The following is a 24881-nucleotide window of genomic DNA, read 5'->3' on the forward strand; positions in this document are numbered from 1 at the left end:
CTGTAGGGTTTCCTGTTCCAATGGGGCGGATCCGATACCTCCAGTGGGTGCTGTCGTGGCGAAGGGTAAAATTAAGAGTTTTTACGGAGTCAAAAGTAAGAAAAGGTCGAATTCTAGAAATGTTTTTGAGGTGCAGATAACAAGAGCGAGCCAGTGATCGGATGTGGGGGGCAAAGGAAAGCTCGGAGTCAAGTATGACCCCAAGACAGCGGGCATGTTGCTGGGGAGTAATAGTGGAACCACACACAGAAATGGCAATGTCGGGTATAGGTACATTAGTAGAGGGAGGAAACACAAGGAGTTCAGTCTTTGACAGGTTCAGTTTCAGATATAGTGAGGACATGATGTAGACACAGCGTTTAGAAAATCGCTGATGTTTTCTAGAAAGGCTGGCGTGATATCAGTAGAAGCGTATAATTGGGTGTCATCAGCATAGAGATGGTACTGGAAACCAAATCTACTGATTGTTTGACCAATAGGGCAGTGTACAAGGAGAAGAGGAGGGGGCCTAGAACCGATCCTTGAGGAACCCCAACAGTAAAGGTACTGTCACACTAAGCGATATAGCTAGCAATATCGCTATAACTTGTGACGTTATAGCGATATTGCTAGCGATATCGCTGTGTGTGATACTTACCTACAACCCGCTCCCCCGCTGGTTATTGCTGATCGCGCGAGAACGTCCAGGACTGTTTCTCGTCGTCAGCTTCCTGTGGAGAGACGAGCGACGAGCGTGGAGCCGGGCGGGAGGACGCAGGATCGCCTAGTGTGACAGGTAAGTAGCGACCCCCGTCCCCAGCGATGTCGCTGGTGAGATCTGCCTGTGTGGCAGCTCACTAGCGACCACTTAGCGATCCTGACCGCGTCATATCGCTGGTCGGGATCGCTGGTGCATCGCTAAGTGTGATAGTACCTTAAGGGGAAGATGAGAGGAGGAGGAGCCAGCAAAAGATACAGTAAAGGAGCGGTCAGAGAGGTAGGAGGAGAACCAGGAGAGAATGGTGTCCTTGATGCCGATGGAGCGGAGCATAGTGAAGAGGAGCTGATGATCCACAGTGTTGAATGCTGCAGAGAGATCCAAGAGAATTAGCATTGAGTAATGACCATTTGATTTAGCTGTCAGTAGATCATTAGAGACTTTAGTGAGGGCAGTTTCAGTAGAGTGAAGAGAGCAGAAACCAGATTGGAGAGGGTCGAGAAGAGAGTTATTAGAGAGATAGTGGATAAGACGGGAGTGGACCAAGCGTTCCAGGAGTTTAGAGATGAAGGGAAGATTAGAGACAGGTCTATAGTTAGCGGCACAGTTTTGGACGAGAGATGGTTTTTTAAGTAGTGGATGTATGATAGCATGCTTAAATGAGGAGGGAAAGATAACAGAAGAGAGAGGTTAAATATTTTAGTTAGGTGAGGGGTGACAGCAGGGGTAAGGGACTGGAGGAGATGTGACGGAAATGGGTCACTGGTGCAAGTGGTTGGGCGAGAAGATGCAAGGAGTCTGCTTACTTCTTCTGTGACTGGTTCAAAATCAGAGTGAGCTAGATGCAGTGGGGGAGGGAGGACAGTGCATGGTATGAGGTGATTGGGAGATAATTTCCTATCGGATCTGGTCAATTTTTTCTTTGAAGTAATTGGCCAGATCGTCAGCTCAAAGCTCTGTGGTTGGGGCCTGTACTCTTGGGTTGAGTAGAGAATGAAAAGTGTCAAAGAGACGTTTCGGGTTATTGGACAGTGAGGTGATGAGGATGTTGAAATAGGTTTGTTTGGAGAGGTGAAGGGCAGAGTTGTATGTTCGAAGCATAAACTTATAATGGATGAAATCTTCGGGTAGGTTGGATTTTCTCCACAGACATTCGGCACACCTGGAGCACCGCTGTAGAAAGCCTGTTTGCAGGGTGTGCCGGGGTTGTCGCTGTCTGTGTTGTGTTGTTCTATGTATAGGGGGTGCAAATTCATCCAGGGCACTTTATGTTTCACTGTAATGCTTCAATGCAGAATCAGCACGAGAGGGAGGAGATAGGGGCCAATGAAGATTGCAAGTTCTTTATAAGTTTCTGGGTGTTAATGGCCTGTATGTTTCTATAAATATGGACAGTGGGGGTGACCTGAGCAGCCTGGCAGAACATGGACTCGAACAGTAGCTCCCTGTGGGTAAATAGTATCAGGTACTGGATATTGCCTTTTGCAGAATCTTGGGTGCGAGGCGGCAGTCTCAAGAGGAGGAGATGGACAGGTGACCACCTCCCCCAGTATCTGGACTATGGTGTGAAGTGTGTTAGGAGGTGGGGACTGGAGAAGTCTTACATTGAGAGCAGTACCAGAAGAGACCTGTGTGCTCATGTATGTGGGACTTTCTTCTACTCTCCACTGGCCCTGAGAGATTGTGTCACCACCACCCTGCAGGAAAGCCTTAGGTTCCTAAACGGGAAACGGCTACCTCCTAAACTGTTTGATGTCACTTGGCTTTCACTGCATAGTCGGCTCTTTGTCAGGGGGAACCTGAAACATCTGTGCGTCTCTGATCGGAATTGTCCCCTTGGTTGTCAGCAGGAGGAGACTATGGAGAACTTTATATGTGATTGCTGGGGAGGGAGGAAGATCTGGGAGGAAGTGTCAGATAATCTAAAAATCCCCAGACTGCAGACCCTAAAGTATCCTGACATAATCTATGGTGTCCCCTCCACTGTTAGTGACATCAACAGAGAGACGATGTACATTATAATCAGTGTCATCAAATACTATCACTGGCACATGAGAACCCAGGTGTCACTGCACAATGAGCTGTTCGATCACACCGCTGCCGCCAATCAGGTTATGTCAGAACTCCGATGGATAAAATCACTAGAAGTTGGAAGGAGTCCGAGAAACATTACATTATGGAGAAACGTAAAATTTAGTTTCTAACTTTCTTCTTCCCTCCCCAGGTGTGGACACTTTAATTATTTATGAATATGATCTGAATATTTAGTGCTGTGTGTATATATAACCTAAGTGATTTGTGTTTTGTTATAATTGTATTTGTGTTTGGTTTTTATAATAAAAATTGCCCCTATGTACAAGAATATAACTACTATAATACTGCCCCTATGTTCAAGAATATAACTACTATAATACTGCCCCTATGTTCAAGAATATAACTACTATAATACTGCTCCTATGTACAAGAATATAACTACTATAATACTGCCCCCTATGTATAAGAATATAACTACTATATTACTGCTCCTATGTACAAGAATATAACTACTATATTACTGCTCCTATGTACAAGAATATAACTACTATAATACTGCCCCTATGTACAAGAATATAACTACTATAATACTGCCCCTATGTTCAAGAATATAACTACTATAATACTGCCCCCTATGTATAAGAATATAACTACTATATTACTGCTCCTATGTACAAGAATATAACTACTATAATACTGCCCCTATGTACAAGAATATAACTACTATAATACTGCCCCTATGTACAAGAATATAACTACTATAATGCTGCCCCTATGTACAAGAATATAACTACTATAATACTGCCCCTATGTACAAGAATATAACTACTATAATACTGCCCCCTATGTACAAGAATATAACTACTATAATACTGCCCCCTATGTACAAGAATATAACTACTATAATACTGCCCTATGTACAAGAATATAACTACTATAATACTGCTCCTATGTACAAGAATATAACTACTATAATACTGCCCCCTATGTACAAGAATATAACTACTATAATACTGCCCCCTATGTATAAGAATATAACTACTATAATACTGCTCCCTGTGTACAAGAATATAACTACTATAATACTGCCCCCTATGTACAAGAATATAACTACTATAATACTGCCCCTATTTCTCTGTTTCTTTCTTTTGTTCCAAAGGAAATACACACGTGTATAACAAGACAGGGGGATTTGAGATAATTGTCTGGGAGAAATAGTTCATTTTCTGAAACAGTTCTAAGGGTGCCAACACTTTCGGCCCTGACTGTATAGGTCCATTTCAATGCCCTGTATAAATGTGACCTGATTATTCCATGAACTCTCCGCACTCCCCCGCTACCCGGCAACTTTGACAATCTATAACCTAAATGATCCCGCAGCCTCGTTCATTTCCATCCATTCCTACACAATAAAGCAATAAATATCTATCTGGAACGTATCAGTGGAGACTCAACCCGCTCACACCGCGTCCCTAGTAACGGCTTCAGAGTGTTTATACTCATCGGCAATATAACTTACTCTCTTAACTACAGGAGTAGGCGAGTCGGGGGAATTCGGATGAGCAGGATGGTCCCTGTTATGGTGCGGGATCCAGGACAATGACCCTCTGTAACAGCCAGGTTCACATTTCACATTCGGTACTGACCTCTGAGTGCAGGGACGCTCCACCATGTGCTATAGAAATCACGAATAACTCCAAGGTGCAAATTAATTGATCGTAAGGGCTCAGGATCTTTAATACATTTTATGCTGGCGGTCACCACTAGAGGGAGCTCCATGCATATAGCTTATTCATTGACCATGCAATAAGCTCTTGAGCTCCCTCTAGAGTTGATACTAGGCAGCTGCAACACAATATTTCAGTCCCTTGAAAAACTGATCTTATACCTGTATTTTACGGGCTGACAGTGCCAAATATCTGTACTATTAATGTTTTTGGGTTTCTTATAATTGTAATTTTTTTTTAACATTAGGTAGGTGCACAATATTGCTATATAATTTTATATATATATATATATATATATATATATATATATATATATCTATACACACACACACACACACACAGGCATCTTGCTACAATTAATTATTAATAAGACTTATCACCCATGCACCCATATATTGCAAACATGTTCCCCGCAGAGATGACACTCACCCTATGTCAGCAATGATCCCTCTGATGGGGCTGTGCAGCCTCCAGGCTCTGACATTAGGGCTTTGTCTCCTCCAGTAGTTGCGGGTGAAGAGCTTACAGTCTAGCGGCTTCATCCTCCTGTGGCTCTTCCACTAGACAGGTCGGCACAATGAGCGGATTATATATCTATAGCACACACCAGCCGTACAGTGTCATGGTATCACTGAGGCTCAATTGTACTGTGAACGTTGTGTAACCGGCCGCCCTCACGGGTATAATGGAAGCAGAGAGCCACCGCCTCCTGCCAAGGTGTTAGCAAATCAGACATTTCTAGAAAGCTGCCAATAATCCCGCCACTACGGCTGGCACACGTGCTGCCATCATCCAGCCTTCCTCCTCTTCAGAAAGGATTTTCTCCCTTCCCGACCTGGCGATTTTTCATTTGTGCCATTGTGTTTTCCCCTTTACTCTTTTTCCGAGAGCCAAAAACGTTTTTTTTTATTTTTCCCTCATTTTTTTTTGTTTTTTTTAACACGTCAAGTTGAAGTTTTATCAACGTTATTTTGAAGTACATATGATGATGGAATCACTTTTTTTTATTGCATTATTTGGGACAGAAAATTCTGGTGTTTTTATTTTTGGTTTTGGGCTTTTAACATACAGTGGCATGTAAAAGTTTGGGCGCCCCTGGTCAAAATAACTTATTGTGAACAGCTAAGGAAATACAAATGATCTCTAAAAGGACTAAAGTTAAAAAATGACACATTTCCTTTGTATTTTTGTTCACCATCATGGTTAGGAATGGCCAGGGGATGCAAATTTCCCAGCTTTATAAAAACTCAGCCTCCTTTAACCTTGTGCCAAAAACCAGCAGCCAGGTGGTCTACTAAGCAGCTGTCTTGCATTCTGAAAATGGTGGAGGCACACAAAGCAGGAGAAGGCTATAAGAAGATAGCAAAACGCATTCAAGCTCCCTTTTCCTCAGTCCAAGTGTAATTAAGAAATGGCAGTTACCAGGAACAGTGGAGGTCAAGATAAGTTCTGAAAGTCCAAGCAAAATTTCAGTGAGAGCTGCTCATAGGATTGCTAGAGAGGCAAATCAGAACCCCTGCTTGACTGCAAAACACCTTCAGAAAGATTTAGCAGACTCTGGAGTTGTGGTACATTGTTCTACTGTCAGAGACGCCTGCACAAATATGGCCTTCAAGGTGGAGTCATCGGAAGAAGAAAACCTCTCCTGCATCCTCACCATAAAATTAAGCATCAGAAGTAACAAAAGCAAATCTAAACAAGCCTGGTGCATTCTGGATACAATTCCTGTGGACCGAAGAGGTTAAAATAGAAGCCTTTGGCCACAATGATCAAAGGTATATGGGGAGGAAAAGGGCACAGAATTTCAGGAAAATGGCACGAAGAACATTTAACGGGTAGAGGGACGGATAGATTCAATGAAATTTCAACAAATTCTTGATGCAAACATCTGTAAAAAAAAAAAAAGCTGAAGGTGAAAAGAGGAAGAGGATGACTTCTACAAATGGAGAATGATCCTAAACACACGTCACAATCCACAATAGACGACGTCAAAGGGCACAAGCTGAAGGTTTTACAATGGCCCTCACAGTCCCCTGATCTGAACATCATTGCAATTGAGGTCTAGCCACAGATTTTCAGATGAAGCAAGATGGCCCAGGAATCTCACAGAACTAGAGGATTTCTCCAAGGAAGAAGGAAGGAAAATCACTCAAACAATAATTGACAGACTCTTGTCTGGCTATAAAAAGTGTTTAACAGCTGTGATACTTGCAAAAGGGGGCGCTACTAGGTGCTAACTATAGCAAAACAAAAACCCTCAAAATGCATTTTTATTCATACTGTGCAAGTGCACAAGAATGCCCCAAAATTCAGGACTCAGGAACGACTCACAAAAACTGAGAAAAAACAGGAGGAACTGAGTCCAGAACTAAATTGAAAAATAACAACTTTATTTATTAAAGACAATGTAGAAAGCAAGACAATTAAAGGCATGTATAAAATCTGATGAAGAAAAAGAACAGTGTCATTCTCACCGGATACAAAATGAACCCTGAGCAATGGGGTCAATGGTACATAAGGGTAAGATGAATAAGATCCCTCATTATGGGCTGACAACATCAGCATGTAAACTAGTAAGGACCCTGTAAACCCCCATTAGATAGCCATTTTATGGAAATACAATCCTCATATTTTAGTACAGGCGGGGTAATAGAAGGGAACAATACCCATGCATATATTGCACTTAGCCCAGTAAAAAGATCATGGTGGAGTCAAAACCTACCCATCATATCAGCCACTGACAACACCGCTGGCCAGGAGGACCCCAACACACGTTTCGCGGTACACCCGCTTCATCGGGGGGCGTGGTTTAAGAAATGACAAGTGCCCAATTAAATACCCAATTCTGCCGGTCACATGTAGTCAATTGTCCAATCATAAGGGACAAAAGTAGCGTCTGCGCGGTGGAGGAGAATGAACACTTCCACCCTCACTGCCCCAAACAGGAAGTGACACCGAAGGAGGGGCGGCTGGCGCCTAGCCATCACCCAGCAACGGAGCACGCCCGAGAAGGCAGCAGGGTAGGGAAGAGAAACTCCGCCCACCGGCACCTGCCGGTCACATGCGATCGATTAACCAATCCAGGGGGACTTGGATGGCGCCTCCAGCTCTTCCTTACTAGTTTACATGCTGATGTTGTCAGCCCATAATGAGGGATCTTATTGAACTTGCCCTTATGTACCACTGACCCCACTGCTCAGGGTTCTTTTTTGTATTCGGTGATAATGACACTGTTCTTTTTCTTCATCAGATTTTATACATGCCTTTAATTGTCTTGCTCTCGACATTGTCTTTAATAAATAAAGTTGTTATTTTTCAATATAGTTCTGGACTCAGTTCCTCCTGTTTTTTCTCTTTTTCTAGGTGCTAACTTTGTAGGGTGCTGCAACTTTTGCATCAACCAATCTTTGTTTAATGCAATTTTTTGCCTAAAATACAAAGGAAATGTGTCATCTTTAACTTAGGGCTTTAGAGATCAAGACACCATCAACTTGCTGGTCACAATAACAGGAATTTTCACCAGGGGTGCTGAGACTTTTAGATGCCACTGTACGGAATAAAAAAAACAAAACAAAAAAAAACCACTCCATACACCAGCAGAAGACATGGGAGGACTCACCTGTACGTCCTATGTAGGGAAAGGGTTAACACAGCGAAACTTAACTGGCAACAAACTTTTTTTTTTTTTGAATCAGATCTTTTTTATTAAACATTCAGGAATCAATACAGAAAGAATATGACATCTTATATAGCTAGTAAAATTTACATTGAGAGCAAATATTATTTAAAGGGTAAAACTCTTCCTGTGTAAGAATAAATAAAAAGAAGAAATCTCAAAACACAGATATTTGCATAAAATTGAGCCTATAAACAACATGGCTCCACAAATAAACAAAAATCAAAATTATACATCAGTGCCTCATTTCAGCGGGAAAACCATCCCCGCCAGCCGCGCCACTCCGCATCATATTTCGCCCCCCCCCCGCCCCCCACGGATATCAGGTCCAATCCACCCCAGCTCCCTCCCACCGCGCCACTCAAAATCTACTTCGCCACAAAGGGCACTAGACTTTATTTTCACCCCCCAAGCATCCCCTCACCGCAAGCACAACAGCAACCGGTCCAACATCGCATCCCGTACCAGTGCGCCCGAGGGGAGACCCGGTGACTCCATCCATGGCTGCCAAATTTTGTAAAACTTTCTTAATGCATTTCTTTTTAAATAAGCCCCCCTTTCCAATCTGATGACATTATTTAGTTTATTTTTAAGCTCTGACAATGTTGGTGGCATAGGATCCAACCAATGATATGCAAGTATCTTTCTTGCCTGATACAGGATGCGTGCTATTCCCAGGGCCACTGCAGAGTCCGGGTCAACCCCCTCCTCCCACAAATTCAACAAACATAGACGAGGTGACGGTCGTATTGTGATATGGTATACTTGGGCTAGGAGTCCCAGGGTCTGCCTCCAGAAATCCCCAATGTGCCCGCACTCCCACATAACATGCATCAAGTGGGCATCATCCTGCCCACACCTAACACATTGTGTATTGGGCCTAAGTCCCATTTTAAATAATAAGCTGGGTGTTTTATATACCCTGTGAATGAGATATATTTGCGAAAGCCGCTGGCACTCAGAAACCGCCATTTTAGGGACCTGTTCTAGAATATCGGACCACTGGTCCTCCGTCAGGGGGCCAACGTCCCGTTCCCACTTATTCTTAGCAGCAGTCAGTGGATATGTCTCCAGATGGGCAGGCAATAGTCTTTTATATAATTCAGAGATAAGTCCCCTAGAAGACTCAGATGTAAGTAGCATATGTAGTGTTTGATTATGTGTCACTATCACCGGATTTGTCCTTCTCTGTTTTTCCAATGCATGTCTTAGCTGTAAGTACTGATAAAAGAAGACGTGCGGGAGGTGAAATTCTGTTCTCAATTGTTCAAAACTCTTAAGAGTGTTATTTTGCAAAATTTGTGACACCAGATAACTCCCTTTATCTTCCCATCTTCCGAACCCCACCAGCTTTTTGATCTCTTGCAAATCCGGATTTCGCCACAATGGCCACAATTCCGTAGGCCCATTTATCTTCAAAAGAGACTTACCCCTATCCCACACCTTGAAAATCATAGCCAACGTGGGGTATCGTGCCCCATTTATCTGCCGTCTTCCCACCTCCAACCGGCACCCTGGATATTTCCATACCGATCCTTCCCTCACAATATCACCACCATTGTCACACGCCCCAAGATGTTGCATCTGGGAGGCCATAAAGTATATGAATGGGTTTGGCACCGCCAATCCTCCCTCCTCCTTCCCTCGCTGCAGTATCTCCAAGCGAATCCTAGCCTGTTTTTTCTTCCAAATTAATTCCCGGAATAATGTATTTATTTTTGCAAAAAAGTCCCTACAGATCCACACCGGAGAATTATGTATCAAATATAATAATTGTGGCATCATTACCATTTTGATTAAGTTAGATCTACCAATATTCGACAACGGCAGGCGACACCAAGTATGTACTTTTGCTCTAAATCGCTGCAACAGGGGCTCCAGATTCAGAGCCCGAAAATCCTTCGGGGCAGGACTAACAATTATACCCAGATACTTAAACCTCCGAACTACAGGGACCGGTATCTGCAAATCTGAGAAATCCGCCGGGAGAGGGTCTATCGGCATTAAAGCTGATTTGGACCAATTAATCCGAAGACCAGACCTCAGCCCAAATTCTCGAATGACCTCCATTGCTGGCAAAATCGAGGAATGTACCTTATCTAAATATAGAAGTAAATCATCCGCGTACAATGATATCCTCAACTCCACAGTTCCACATCTGAATCCCATTATTTCTCTGGACTTCCGAATTGCAACTGCCAATGGCTCCACCGCAGTAGCAAATAGCAAGGGCGAGAGCGGGCACCCCTGTCTAGTACCTCTCCCAAGAGGAAAAGACTCAGAGACCCTGCCATTAGCCCCAACCTTCGCCACCGGCGAGCCATACAACAGCCTCACCCAATTTATAAATCTGTGTCCAAAGCCCATTTTCCGAAGTACCGCCCACAAAAAACGGCAACAAACTTTTTAAAAATAAATAACAAAAGAAAGCCCACCAAAGTAAATGGGTAATTTAATTCGTAGAACAGATGTATAAAAAAAAAAAAGTCCTTCCTGATGAAGTATTAAGACGAAACGTGCGTCGGGGTGACGGGGACGCTTTCTTCTTCTTCAATAAAAGTGTGAACATCCTGCTTTTTTTTTTTTTAATTGTGATATTTTACTAATTTTTGTGCAAGGAAAGGAGATCTTTCAAAAGGAAGGGGCAGAAGTGCTTGGCCTATCATTCAGAGTGGTTTATGGTGGGACCATGATATATATATTTTTTTTTTTTTTGCTTTTACAATAGGGCCCTATAGTTCTTTTCTATGCATCAAGACTATGGCCACTGCCAGATGTACACGTCATGGGCATATACACCTGACAGTAGCCACAAAGGCTATATACACATAGCCATACTGAGCCTTTCCATAGCTCGACTAGCAATGTTCAATCCCAGACTGCGGCCGGTGCACCAGCAAGGACAGGATGAGCATCGGTGTTAATCAGAGCTCTTTAATGTAGCAAAAGTACTTGAAATACTACAAAATATATTCATTGTGCAAATGGAAGGGAAAAAAATCATTGAGTCATTTCCTGAAGGTCTGAACAATGGCCCAATGAAGACGTCTGTGCATTTCCACCCATAAAAATATAGCATTAGATTATCAGGTCCTGCAGATAAAGGCACTGAATGAATATGGATTCTGTAAAGTGCTGCAGAAGGAGCTGTGCCCTATAAATAATATTGTTATGACACTTAGTAGCCTATAGGAAGTCTCTAATTATCATGTACAGCAATTCCGTGGTTTATTCTAACACTCTGGCTTTAAAACTGTCCCTGTTCTCCCTATTCGCTCAATGTTATTAAAGAAGCAGTTTGTGCTCCGGAGCTGCTCTTCTTCCTATTGTAAAAATTTGAGGCCGACATCTTGGAGGCCCTGGATGTGGTCGCCTGGTCCAAAGATTTCTAATAAGAAAAGAACGTTGTAAAAAAATATAAATAAAAAAATGAAGAAAATACTAAATATCCAGGCCGTGTTCACATCTGCATATTTTCCTTCTGTTGTTCTGAAATTAAATGGTTTGTCTACCTTTTTTTTTCTTTTACTTAAATACATGTATTTGGGGCAAAAGAAAAATTTTTGTAATTGGGATTCATTACAAAATTGGATTCATTACAAAATTTTGCATTGTTTGGTTTTTACACCCTCTTTGTTTCCCCATCACGTTTATGGTTGAGAGGAGCTCAGAGAAAGGAGGTTAAGAGTTATAAACTCCCGATGAGGCACAGCGAGCTCGCTGATGGACTCTTACTTTACTCATTCTGCAGCCAGCAGAAGCTGTAGAAGGCAAACTGGGCTCAATTTAATGAAACCCATTTGCAATTTTTTCTTGTTACATGTATTTAAGCAAGAAAAATTAAAATTGGACAACCCCAGTTAACGACATCACACGGTTTTTCACACGCCGGACGCCAGTGGCACCTGATGGACCCCATTGACCATAATGGGGTAATGTCTGGTTTTCGGCATTTTTGCCGCAGATGTGACCAGAGCCTTTTGCAGCGACGGTGAGAATAAGACTTGCTCTTCCGGAGACTGTCGGCCATAAGGCTTTTCTTCTCTCCTACTTCCCCGGGTCGCCAGCGTGCGATGACGAGTTCATGTCGCAGTAGCTGAAGCCGTATCTGATGATGGAGTCCTGCTGCAGGAAGGAGTCGCTGCCTCCTGCGTTTTTCAGGACACCGCCGCCGCATAGAAGCGCTCTCAGTTCTTTCTTGTCCTTGGTCGCCGACTCCCAGATGACTTCTAGCTGCTCTTCCACTTCTCTGAAAGAACAATAGATAGATTTAATAGTTTCAGAAAACAAAAATTACAACGAGGCTTTATCTGACGGAGGTCATTCCCAACCCTTTCAATTCGGCGTCGGAAATATCCTTCCCCATCCCGGTCTTGGGACGAGGAGACGCTCAATGGTCAGGTTGCTTGATTTTCTCTGCTTCTTGGAAAGCTGGGTGGCAATCAATATGGAGAACCATTGTGGCTCCCATGGGGGGGGGGGTGTCATCCTGCTTTTCCGCAGGTTTATCAAACGGGTGTCCTTCAGGAGCTCAGGAAATAACTGTACGATAAGCACAGCTTCCACCCGCGTCTCTTCAAACTACAAGTCCCAGCATGCCAGAACAGCGCCAGCGCCACAGGGTGTAGACTACTGGCAATAGTTATGGCAGGGAGCATAAGTTAGAAATGCTGGGAGTTGTAGTACCACAGTCTATAGATATGCAATAGAGTGTGGGTTAGACATGATGGGAGTTGTAGCATCAGTCTTGTCTACACATATGGCATGGTGAATGGGTAAGAGATGATGGGAGATGTAGTACCACAGTCTGGTCTATAGATATGGCATGGCATACAGTGTGGGGTCGAGATGCTGGGAGTTGCAGTATCACAGCTTAGTCTGACGCTATGGTATAGAGTGTAGGTCAGAGATGATGGGAGTTGTAGTAGCTCACTAGCGTACAGTGTTGGCATGTAGTGCGAGTTGGGGATGCTAGGAGTTGTAGTATGAGTGTAGTCTATAGCTATGGTATGGAGTGTGGGTCAGAGACGCTGGGAGTTGTAGTACCACGGTCTCGTCTATATCTGGATGATCCCCCTCATCATTGTGCTTTCTCCACACTGTGGATCTCACACTCTCCTAGGGGTCTGATGGACGGGGGTCCGGCTGTCGCTGTGTGAGTGATTAATGATCCGCGCTCAGTTGCTCACACTCGCTGGCGGATGATGAGGGATACAATGGGAGAGAACGCCGTGTACTTGTGTTCTTCTGCCGCTGTAATTTGCTTTCTTCAGTCTCATCGCAGCTTCCTGTGCTTTGGGCAATTACCAGATTACTTTACACTGAGCGCTCACGATCAGCACCGGGCGGCATCGTCGGAGCTTTCTTCTCCATTAAACTCACGGCTATGAACATCTCTGATGTCCTTAGATTGGGGGGAGATTATGTAACGTGTCCTTACAGCGCTGCTCCAGTGTGCACAACAGTCTGCGCTAAGCCGTGCTGCACACCGGGCGTGACGCTGAGCCGAGGTGGCAGACCCTCGTCTTCCAACAGCGGTGCCGGACGCAGGGGCGACAGCTTGTCCCAGGGCGGCAAATAAAGCGCACAAATGGTGAAGGGAAGGTTTATGGGGCGAGTAGTGCACGGCCTCTGGCCTACGGCTGTGGCGTGTGGGACGGTAAAAACGCTGGGAGTTGTAGTTGACAGCAGCTGGAGTGTCAAAGGCATGAAATATTAGTGCAGCAAATGGTGCAGATGACACCCGGGCGGACTGTACATGTGCCGTATCGGGGGCAGGGCAGCAGCATGCCAATAGTATGGGTGCGGTAGTATTGGTTTAGTATTTTGGCTGCAGTGTCCATGCATTACAGCAGGGTGCATATAGTATTAGGGCAGTAGTATAGGTTTAGTATTTGGGCGGTTGTATGTATATATTACAGCAGGGTACATACAGTATTATTTCGGTGGTACATGTTTAGTATTCGGACGGTAGAGTGCATGTATTATTACAGCAGGGTGCATATAGTATGATGGCGGTAGTATCTGCTTAATACTTGTAGTGGGAGTGTGCATATATTCTAGCATGGGTACATGTAGCGTTTGTGCGGAGCTGGTATATTTTTAGTATTTGGGGGAGTAGTATGTGCTTATTATATTATTAGTGCAGTAGTATATATGTTTTGTATTTGGGCAGAAATGGAGAGTATAGTATTAGTACGGTATTGTGCATATACAGTATTAGTGCATGCTGATGCATATAGTATTAGTGCGGCAGTATAAGTTTAGTAAGGAGTGAAAGTCTGCACATATTAGTGAAGCAGGGTGCATGTAATAGTAGTGCGGAAGTATATGCTGATTATTTGGGGGGGGAAGAAAAAAAAAAAATTATTATTACCTTTATGCATTATTTGCAGTATATTTTTTACTTTTAGTTCAGGATATTTGTGTTTTTTGCTTTTTGTTTTCTCTGGTTAATGGTCATGTGTGAATATGCACTTACATTGTGCATACACATTAACTTACTTTTCTCAGTTCAGATTTGTTTTTTATTCATTTCATTGTGCATTCAGTGCATATATGGGTGTGACCGCCCTCTTTCTGAGCTGGGAAAGCCATCCAGTCTGGCCTAAGCTGTTACTAGTGGTTCAGCCGCTTGACCCTTATTCACATTCACGCCACTTGGCAAGTGAAAAGGTTTTAAATACTAGAGTAGGGACTGTCCCACAAGGGTTGCCGTGACGTGGTGGGATGGCTTGTACATTATTTTGATCAAAATTATGTTTACTAAATACCCTTATTATTATTACCTTTATGCATTATTTGCAGTATATTTTTTACTTTTAGTTCAGGATATTTGTGTTTTTTGCTTTTTGTTTTCTCTGATTATTTGGGCGGTAGTGTGCATACATTGGTCTAACAGGGTTTATATGTAGTATTAGGGCAGCACTGGTATATTTTTAGTATTTGGGGGGTAGTACGTGCATATTATAGTATTAGTGCGGTAGTATATGTTTAGTATTTGGGCAGGAGCACGCATATATTATTACAGCAATGTAGTGTTGGTGCAGGAGTGTCATATATTTAGCAGTGATGCAGACTGTGCGGATATTTGGGGCATAAATGCTGTATATTTGGCGGTATCAGCACATGCCGCATTTGCCCTGAATATTGGAGGTGCGTGCTCCACTCTGCAAGGAAAGAATATAATGTAGTAAGAAGGCATCAGAAATGTGCATTATTAAGACGTCCATGCACGGAGGATTCGGCGCTCTCCACGAGGTCGCGGTCCGCAGGCGGGCCTGAATGAGCCTGTGCCCCCATTATCAGGGACTTGGGATTGGCCGGTGGGATGTGTAATCATGTTGACTTTGCCGGAGTTAATGGATTGCGCTTATCTGAATCCGCGGTACTTTCTTTCTCCGAGGCTCTACAGCCTTTCACAGATAATGGGAAATTATGTACATAATCTAGTTCCAGGGAGACGGGGAAAACACACGGATTGCCTCCATTCTCACAGAAATCATAAAAAATAAAGCAGGGAGTTTACGGCGTCTGATAAGGACTGAATATATGATGACTGTATGAATGCGGCTCTCCTGGGGGAAGAAAAAGAAAAAGCCTTGGAGGGGTGACCGTTCTGTTATAGCCACACTACATTGGGCTCAGAGGTGAGAAAATACGAGGCTGATCCAAGAATGATGAAATGAGGAAAAGAAAAGGCTCTCATTGTAAAGATGGTGGAGTCTGGACAGCCCCTTATAGATCAGCAAGGAGCAGGGGGGTATGCAGCTGCAGGTAGGTCCTAACCCTGCACCAGTCCCTGCCCTACAATTGTCCAGTAAGGTAAAACACCAGGATAGGCCTCGGATCACTGCTCCTACCAGGCTTTGTGGCACCGACCCCATGCCACGCCAAAAAAACCAAATAAATTGCTCTGCCCGATCACAGAGAACTGTGCAGCTGCTCAGAAAGCTGAACCATCAGCGATCAGTCTCTTGTTACAGGGTGGGGTGAGTAACTACTAAATCCCCAATATGTAGCATTAACCATTCAAATGCCCGTCATGGAGAAGCTTACAATTCACCACATGACTGCCTAAGACTACACAGGATTGTTATATTACCTCTTCTCTGCCCTAGGCCACCAGGGATCCTTACATTACCTTTTCTCTGTCCATGACCACCAGGGATCCTTACATTACCTTCTCTCTGTCCATGACCACCAGGGATCCTTACATTACCTTCTCTCTGTCCATGACTACCAGGGATCCTTACATTACCTTCTCTCTGTCCATGACCACCAGGGATCCTTACATTACCTTCTCTCTGTCCATGACCACCAGGGATCCTTACATTACCTTCTCTCTGTCCATGACCACCAGGGATCCTTACATTACCTTCTCTCTGTCCATGACCACCAGGGATCCTTACATTACCTTCTCTCTGTCCATGACCACCAGGGATCCTTACATTACCTTCTCTCTGTCCATGACCACCAGGGATCCTTACATTACCTTCTCTCTGTCCATGACCACCAGGGATCCTTACATTACCTTCTCTCTGTCCATGACCACCAGGGATCCTTACATTACCTTCTCTCTGTCCATGACCACCAGGGATCCTTACATTACCTTCTCTCTGTCCATGACCACCAGGGATCCTTACATTACCTTCTCTCTGTCCATGACCACCAGGGATCCTTACATTACCTTCTCTCTGTCCATGACCACCAGGGATCCTTACATTACCTTCTCTCTGTCCAAGACCACCAGGGAATCTTACACTACATCCTCTCTTCTATAGACCACCAGGGAATCTTACACTACATCCTCTCTTCTCTAGACCAGGGAATCTTACACTGCCTCCTCTATGCCCTAGACGACCAGGGCTTCATCTGGCGGAGGCCATTTGCAGCCCTTTCAATTTGGTGTGGAAAAATAATCTCTCTTCTGGTCTCGGGACGAGCGTGAAGACCACAGGAGACGCTCACGAACGGTCAAGTTGCTTGATTTACTCTGCTTCTTGGAAAGCTGGGTGGCAATCAATAAGGAAAAGCATTGTGGCTCCCATGGGAGTTGTCATCCTGCTTTTCCCCAGGTTTATCATATGGGTGTCCTTCAGGAGCTCAGGACATAACTGTAGGGTAAGCCCCCTGCTGTCCACATACTGATAAGCAAGAATTGGGGACCTTAGTGTGACAGATAAAGGTCACTATAGGGGATACACAGGAATGCAGCTGGGCCCTAATACCTACAGGGCCCACGGTCCTCACAGTCCCATAAAGCACTTGATGACGCCACGTAGGGTTGTGTTTTAGGGTGCAGTCACTGGCACCGGGATGGACGCAGGACGTCACAGCGTAACCACAAAGGGCTGCATTGGGGCAGAGTTTCCTCGTGCATCTCTGCAAACTACAAATCCCAGCATGCCAGGACAGCGACAGTTCCACAGAGTGTAGACTTCTGGCAATAGCTATGGCAGGGAGCATAAGCTAGAAATGCTGGGAGTTGTAGTGCCGCAGTTTCGTCTATAAAGATATGGAGTGTGGGTTAGAGATGCTGGGAGTTGTAGTATTGCACTAGCATACAGCGATGGCATGTAGTGTGGGTTAGAGATGCTGGGAGTTGTAGTACCATGGTCTTATCTATAGACATGACATGGTGAATGGATTAGAGATGCTGGGAGTTGTAGTACCATGGTCTCATCTATAGACATGACATGGTGAATGGATTAGAGATGCTGGGAGTTGTAGTAGAGTGTAGTCTACACATATGGCATGGTAAATGGGTAAGAGATGATGGGGGTTGTAGTAGCAGTTTAGTCTATAGTTATGGCACAGATTGTAGTCTAGAGATACTTGGAGTTGTATGGAATGGAGTAGGGGTTAGATATGCTGGGACTTGTAGCATCAGAGTATGATCTACAGATATGGCATGTAGTGTGGGTTAGAGATGCTAAGAGTTATAGATGCCCTAAACCACCAAAAACTCTTAAGTTACCTATTCTCTGCCCTAAATTACCAGGGATCCTTACATTACCTCCTCTCTGTCCTGGACCTCCAGGGATCCCTACATTACCTCTTCTCTGCCCTAGACCACCAGGGATTTTTACATTAGCTTCTCTCTACCTTAGATCACCAGGGATCCTTACATTACCTCTTCTATGCGCTAGACCACCCTGGATTCTTACACTACCTCTTCTCTGCCCTAGATCACCAGGGATCCTTACATTACCTCCTCTCTGTCCTAGACCTACAGGGATTCTTACACTACCTCTTCTCTGCCCTAGATCACCAGGGATCCTTACATTACCTCCTCTCTGTCCTAGACCTACAGGGATTCTTACACTACCTCTTCTCTGCCCTAGATCACCAGGGATCCTTACATTACCTCCTCTCTGTCCTGGACCTACAGGGATTCTTACACTACCTCTTCTCTACCTTAGATCACCAGGGATCCTTACATTATGTCTTCTCTGCCATAGACCAGCCTGGATTCTTACACTACCTCTTCTCTGCCCTAGATCACCAGGGATCCTTACACCACCTCCTCTCTGCCCTAGACTACCAGGGATTCTTAGACTATATCTTATCTGCCACATAGAAATGAACAAGAAGAGTTTTTGCAAGAGGATTTTTGGTTAGAGATGATCTGGTCCAAAACACTCTATCTTCTATTCTAATCTTCTATTACCTCCTCTCTGTCTTGGACCTCCAGGGATCCTTACAATATGTCGTCTCGGCCCTAGACCGGCTCCAAAGGATCCCCATGTTACTTTTTCACTGCACTAGCCCACCGTGGATCCTGACATGCACCCATTAACTGCCCTAGACCACCACGAATATCAACAATAACCCTTTTGCTAGCCTAAAACAGAAGCTATATCAATATTAGCAGTTTCACTGCCCTAGACTACCAATAATTATTGAGGTAACCAGACTCCCTACCCTAGGCCACCAGGGATACAGAAATAAACGTTTCACTGCTCTAGATCACCCAGAATGCAAACACTAACCATCGCTGCATGAGATCTGGATGCAACCCTGTATATCTAAAGGCTTAAATATCTGCGCTCATACGTAGATCTGTATAGAGGATGAACTCGCCATTAGTATAAGGGTGGAAAACCGAGTTCAGGACAGAATAGAGAAACATTCAGAGTAAGGTACCGCCCTCTTGACAATTTCACATGAACATAAAAATCAAAAATAGCGCGGTGTACTCCAAACCCACATACATAAGCGGCATATAAAAAATCACTGTTTGGAATAAACAGAAGAAACTGACCGCAGGAAGGTAAAGAAATTACCTGGAGGTCAGCAGCTTTAGGATAAAGTGATTCCCAACACAGGTCCTAATAAGGATGGATCCCAGTGTAGAATATCGGTGTCCGGTATAGCGTCCACGGGTGTTGTAACCGAATTACGAGCAGGGAGCTGATGCTTAGGGTAGTGGACGCTGTCCCGGCCAGAGACAAGCGTCCTGTCTGCAGTGCGGCCGCTACAATTAGGAGCGGTAGTGTCGCACGCAGTGTATAGCTGACAAGGTACACAGGACCTTGCGTGACGTCACAGTCACGTGATGACTCACGTGACTAGCTATGGAGAGCGGGGAGGCTCAAAAAACATCCAACGCGTTTCTGAATCAACGGATTCCTTCTTCAGGGATACTCCATAGCGGATAGACAGCATTTTTATACCCTCCAGCATCTCAAGTTCCAATTCAAACATTGAAAGCAAAAAGCTCGATTTCGCTATTTAACCCATTGGGCATCAGTGTGTCCATCGTTAAGATCCATTTGCTCTCCTCTTTAGACATCTGATGGATGAAGTTACCTCTCCTCCAGTCTTTATTAACCACTTTGATACCTGTTACTATTATACCTTTCATTGAGCCCCCATGGTGAATTAAAAAATGGTTTGAAAGGGGGTGGCCACTAAATTTATTCTTAATATTACGCAAGTGTTCCGCTATTCTTATATATAGCTGACGTATAGTACGGCCAATATATAATTTTCCACAGGGACAGGTGATCCCATAAATGACTCCCTTAGTTTCACAAGTAATAAAATCTTTAATTTTAACCTCCAGAGATTTATTTGTAATGGACAATTGCTTTCTAAGCCCTAGTTTCCTACAGGGACCACATTTTCTACATGGGAAAAACCCTTTTGGTGGTGTATACAAATGAATATGATTCATTGACATGGGTTTAGGAATAGAGGGGGCTATTGCGTTACCAAGGTTGTTTGCCTTCCTGAAGACAAATCGGGGATGAGTTGGTAGTGTTTCTCCAATCATATTATCATTCTTCAATATATTCCAATGTCTATTAACAATCTTTCTGAGAATTTTACTATTGGCATTATACTGCGTAATGATGGGAATATCCTCGATAGTGGAACACACGGTATTAGTTTTCCGTTGGATCAATAAATCCTCTCTTGGTATATTTCTAACCGTCTCCCTAATTTCACACAGGGATTCGGTGTCATACCCCTATCGGACAAACTTATTGGTCAGAAGCAATGCCTCCTTATCAAAATCTTGTATTCTGGAGCAGTTCCTATGGGCCCTTATGAGTTGGCTTTTAGGTACATTCACAAGCCAACATGGAAGGTGGCAGGTATCCAAGGAGATAAAATTGTTCGAATCTGTTGGTTTGTGATAAACCTGGGTTTCTATATGGTCGTTTTCTATAAAAATTTTCAAATCTAAAAAATTGATCTCTTTATAACTGGTGGTGTCCGTAAATTTTAAAAAATATTGATTTTTATTTAATTCATTTAAAAATTCTCCCAATAAAATAGGTCCACCAGACCAGATAAAAACAATATCATCTATAAATCTCTGCCATAGCACCAGGTTTGCCTGCAGTGAACCTCCCAGATAGATGGTCTCCTGTTCCCATCTGCCCACATACAGGTTTGCATAACTGGGGGCGAACCTGGTGCCCATGGCAGTCCCCCACTGCTGTGGGAGTAGTAGTGCACTCCAAACCGAAAAAAATTGTGAGTTAAAATGAAGTGAATACAGTCTAAAACAAATTGGACCTGGTCATCCGGAAGAAGACCATCCTTAAGCATAAAATATTTAACTGATTCACGCCCTTTTTCATGTTGAATGACAGTGTAAAGGGAGGCAATATCTAATGTCCCCAAGATGTAATGATTTTGCCACTCAATATTTTTTAAAATATTTAAAATATGTGTGCTATCTTTCAAGTAGGCTGGAAGTGTAGGGACTATCTTTTGTAGATGGCAATCAATGAATTTTGATAAATTGGCCGTCAGACTGCCTATTGCCGATATGATTGGCCTACCGGGTGGATTCAATGGGTCTTTATGCACTTTGGGTAAATAATAAAAGTAAGGAACTCTGGGGTGCATATTTCTAATAAAATCCATTTCTTGTTTGTTTAAAAAGCCTTTTTCAAGACCACATTTCAACAACATTTGCATTTCGGCAAGATAATCATCAGTTGGATCTTTATCTAGTTGAAGATAGGTTCTTGTATCTCCCAAAATCCGCTGGGACTCCTTTTCATAATCCCTACTATTCAAAATAACAATACCACCCCCCTTGTCAGCTGGTCTGATGATAATTTCCCGATTACATTGAAGCTGTTTAATCGCTTGACGTTCCTTATTTGACAGATTATATCTAAATCTATTACATCTGTTTTCTGACGTATTCCTAATGTCCCTTATCACATTATTCTGAAAGGCCTCAAATGCCTCAGAGTACTCCTGAATAGGATTGAAATTCGATTTCTTTTTCAACCCAGTGTGACAATATGGAACGATTATCTCTACAGAACCTTCCACATTTTCACTAGTAATTTTTTTCTTTAGATAATGTTTCTTTATAGCCAGTTTCCTCATGAATAATTTAATGCCCACAAAGGCCTGAAACTTGTCAAACTTGGTACTGGGGGCATATTTTAATCCCTTATTCAATAGATTCAATTCATTCTGATTTAAAGTATAATCACTCAAATTGAAGATCTTCTGATCTAAAACCACTGATTCCCCTACTTGTTGTGTTTGGTCACTCTTTTTTTTGGTTGATTTCCCTCCCCGACAACCCCTTTTCCGTGTTTTCTTTGGCCTACCTGAAAAAAAGGGAGATGACTCTGTTTGGTTTTTGTTTTTATTGGCAATTTTCTCTGTTTATTCAAGTGATCAATGCCCTGACTTGTGGTTGACTGTGAATGAATACAGTCATCTCTCAAATTGAGGGGAGTAGTGGCTGTATTCTCTAGCATAAGGAATCTATTTTGGTTTGTAATAGATGGTAGTGGAGTGGAGATCGCTGGTGGTGTTTCATTATTATTAGAATGTTCTGTGTTAGCAGCTAAGCTGATCTTGTTAATAGCAGTTTCATTAATCTGAAAATTCTCCACCTCAGAAGTAAGATGGATGGAGAACCTCTCGCTAGATGTTGATAGAGAGTTCTCCACCATCTGCACTTCATCTATAGTAATTAATGGACTATGTGTCCGGGATGAATTTTGATTCTTACTATGGAGGAAATCATCCCCAGTGGAGTTAATTTGCTCGGATGTTCCAGACCCTACAAATGGATCAACCTTCGTAGGGGCAAAATCTCTCCCAAATTTTTTTCTTTTTTTGTTCATAATCTCTTTTTCTTTTACCTGTATTCTCTTACGGATATTTACTGACAGATGTATAATCTCTGGATGTAATTCATAGGGTTTAGTTTCCTCAAAAAGGTTGGAAATAGCCTTCCTGATTTTCATTAATTCATTCCTTCGTTTTTCAATAATAAAACATACTGTCTGTTTAGAGAATTCCTTAAACATAGCATCCCACTCAGCCATGGTATCACTGTCGCCTATGTCCCCTGTAAGGGGTTTATAGACTACAAGGCCTTTGGGTATACAGTTGAAAGATAAATATCTTTCTAGTGTGGCAATTTCCCATAAATCTCTCATTTCTTTGATCAAGTGTTGCTCCAATTTTTTTAGAGATCGAAATACTGTACTCAAATTTTCGGAGCTGGGGACTTTAGGAGTCTCGATGTGGTAAATGAAAGAACCTTTGGATATTATAGATTCTTTCTTATCTGTCCACAAACCACTCATATTCAATGATTGAATTAAAGTCCGAAAGGAAAGGAAAATAATAAAAAAAATAATAACTACTAGCGCAGCTGCTTAGCGGCAATGGTGGTAAAGAAGTAAACAGAATATAAATAACTCAGCCGACAGCGCTAGCGCTACAGACTACTCAGCAGCAAGATATTAGGACAATACCACAAAATTAGTCCAATAAAAGATAATATATAAAGGCTTAAATATCTGCGCTCATACGTAGATCTGTATAGAGGATGAACTCGCCATTAGTATAAGGGTGGAAAACTGAGTTCAGGACAGAATAGAGAAACATTCAGAGTAAGGTACCGCCCTCTTGACAATTTCACATGAACATAAAAATCAAAAATAGCGCGGTGTACTCCAAACCCACATACATAAGCGGCATATAAAAAAATCACCTAATTGTAGCGGCCGCACTGCAGACAGGACGCTTGTCTCTGGCCGGGACAGCGTCCACTACCCTAAGCATCAGCTCCCTGCTCGTAATTCGGTTACAACATCTGTGGACGCTATACCGGACACCGATATTCTACACTGGGATCCCTCCTTATTAGGACCTGTGTTGGGAATCACTTTATCCTAAAGCTGCTGACCTCCAGGTAATTTCTTTACCTTCCTGCGGTCAGTTTCTTCTGTTTATTCCAAACAGTGATTTTTTTTATATGCCGCTTATGTATGTGGGTTTGGAGTACACCGGGCTATTTTTGATTTTTATGTTCATGTGAAATTGTCAAGAGGGCGGTACCTTACTCTGAATGTTTCCCTACTCTGTCCTGAACTCAGTTTTCCACCCTTATACTAATGGCGAGTTCATCCTCTATACAGATCTACGTATGAGCGCAGATATTTAAGCCTTTACATATTATCTTTTATTGGACTAATTTTGTGGTATTGTCCTAATATCTTGCTGCTGAGTAGTCTGTAGCGCTAGCGCTGTCGGCTGAGTTATTTATAAACCCTGTATATCTGATTGCAGTTCTGAATTTTCTGGTTTGGCGGGAGCAGTACCCAGATCCCCAACAGGCTCGCTGACTAGCTACTGAGGCGTAGTGTGAACGCTGCCTCTGATCATACAGAGATCAGGGAACGTAGCTCTAATGCAAGAGGCGGAATATGGAGATGTATTCAATACCCTGTATTAATGGATGTAGAATTGACCTTTGTATGGCAGAATTGGATAATCGCATGGTTTCAGGTTCCCAGCAGCCTCATTACTTCCGCTCATCTCGGTGAAGAATCCAAGTTTAATAAACTCTACTCCCTTTCAAGGAAACTTAACACTGTAATAGGGGAGGGAGCGAGACGCAATGATTGAGCCATTCACAAATGGACGAGCACATAAGAAGCAATGGCCTCCCGCCCGTCATGTATGTGCGGCTCCAGAACCCCAACCTTCTCCATCTAGTTTCAATAATGCAAAATATTAGTTAATAAAAGTATCTACCTGTTCAAGAACCGGATTAAATGAATGAAGTGTGATTTTGCAAATAGTCCTAACTTAATCTGGTTAATGGTCCCGAGTACGGTCCGCCCCGTCTCCAGACAAGTGGCGTCCGGACCGGCCGCCCCGTCTCCAGACAAGTGGCGTCCGGACCGGCCGCCCCGTCTCCAGACAAGTGGCGTCCGGACCGGCCGCCCCGTCTCCAGAC

General features: G+C 43.3%; 2 protein-coding genes across 3 annotated transcripts in view; one reads left to right on the forward strand and one right to left on the reverse strand.

The window, feature by feature from the left end:
- LOC141073566 (E3 ubiquitin-protein ligase RNF182-like) overlaps positions 1–24881 on the forward strand; it is a 44184-nt gene that overhangs the window by 10867 nt on the left and 8436 nt on the right. The gene's annotated exons all lie outside the window — the stretch shown is intronic.
- Positions 11053–24881, reverse strand: part of CEP89 (centrosomal protein 89) — a 96373-nt gene continuing 82544 nt past the window's right edge. For both annotated transcript variants that reach the window (XM_073560845.1, XM_073560844.1), the window contains exon 18: positions 11053–12383. In XM_073560845.1, coding sequence (XP_073416946.1) covers positions 12182–12383 — 202 coding nt within the window. In that variant the 3' untranslated portion in view covers positions 11053–12181. The remainder of the gene's footprint in view (positions 12384–24881) is intronic.

The sequence above is a fragment of the Dendrobates tinctorius genome, unplaced genomic scaffold (assembly GCF_039654945.1).
Source record: "Dendrobates tinctorius isolate UK_male_01 unplaced genomic scaffold, ASM3965494v1 ptg000307l, whole genome shotgun sequence".
Lineage (NCBI taxonomy): Eukaryota > Metazoa > Chordata > Amphibia > Anura > Dendrobatidae > Dendrobates > Dendrobates tinctorius.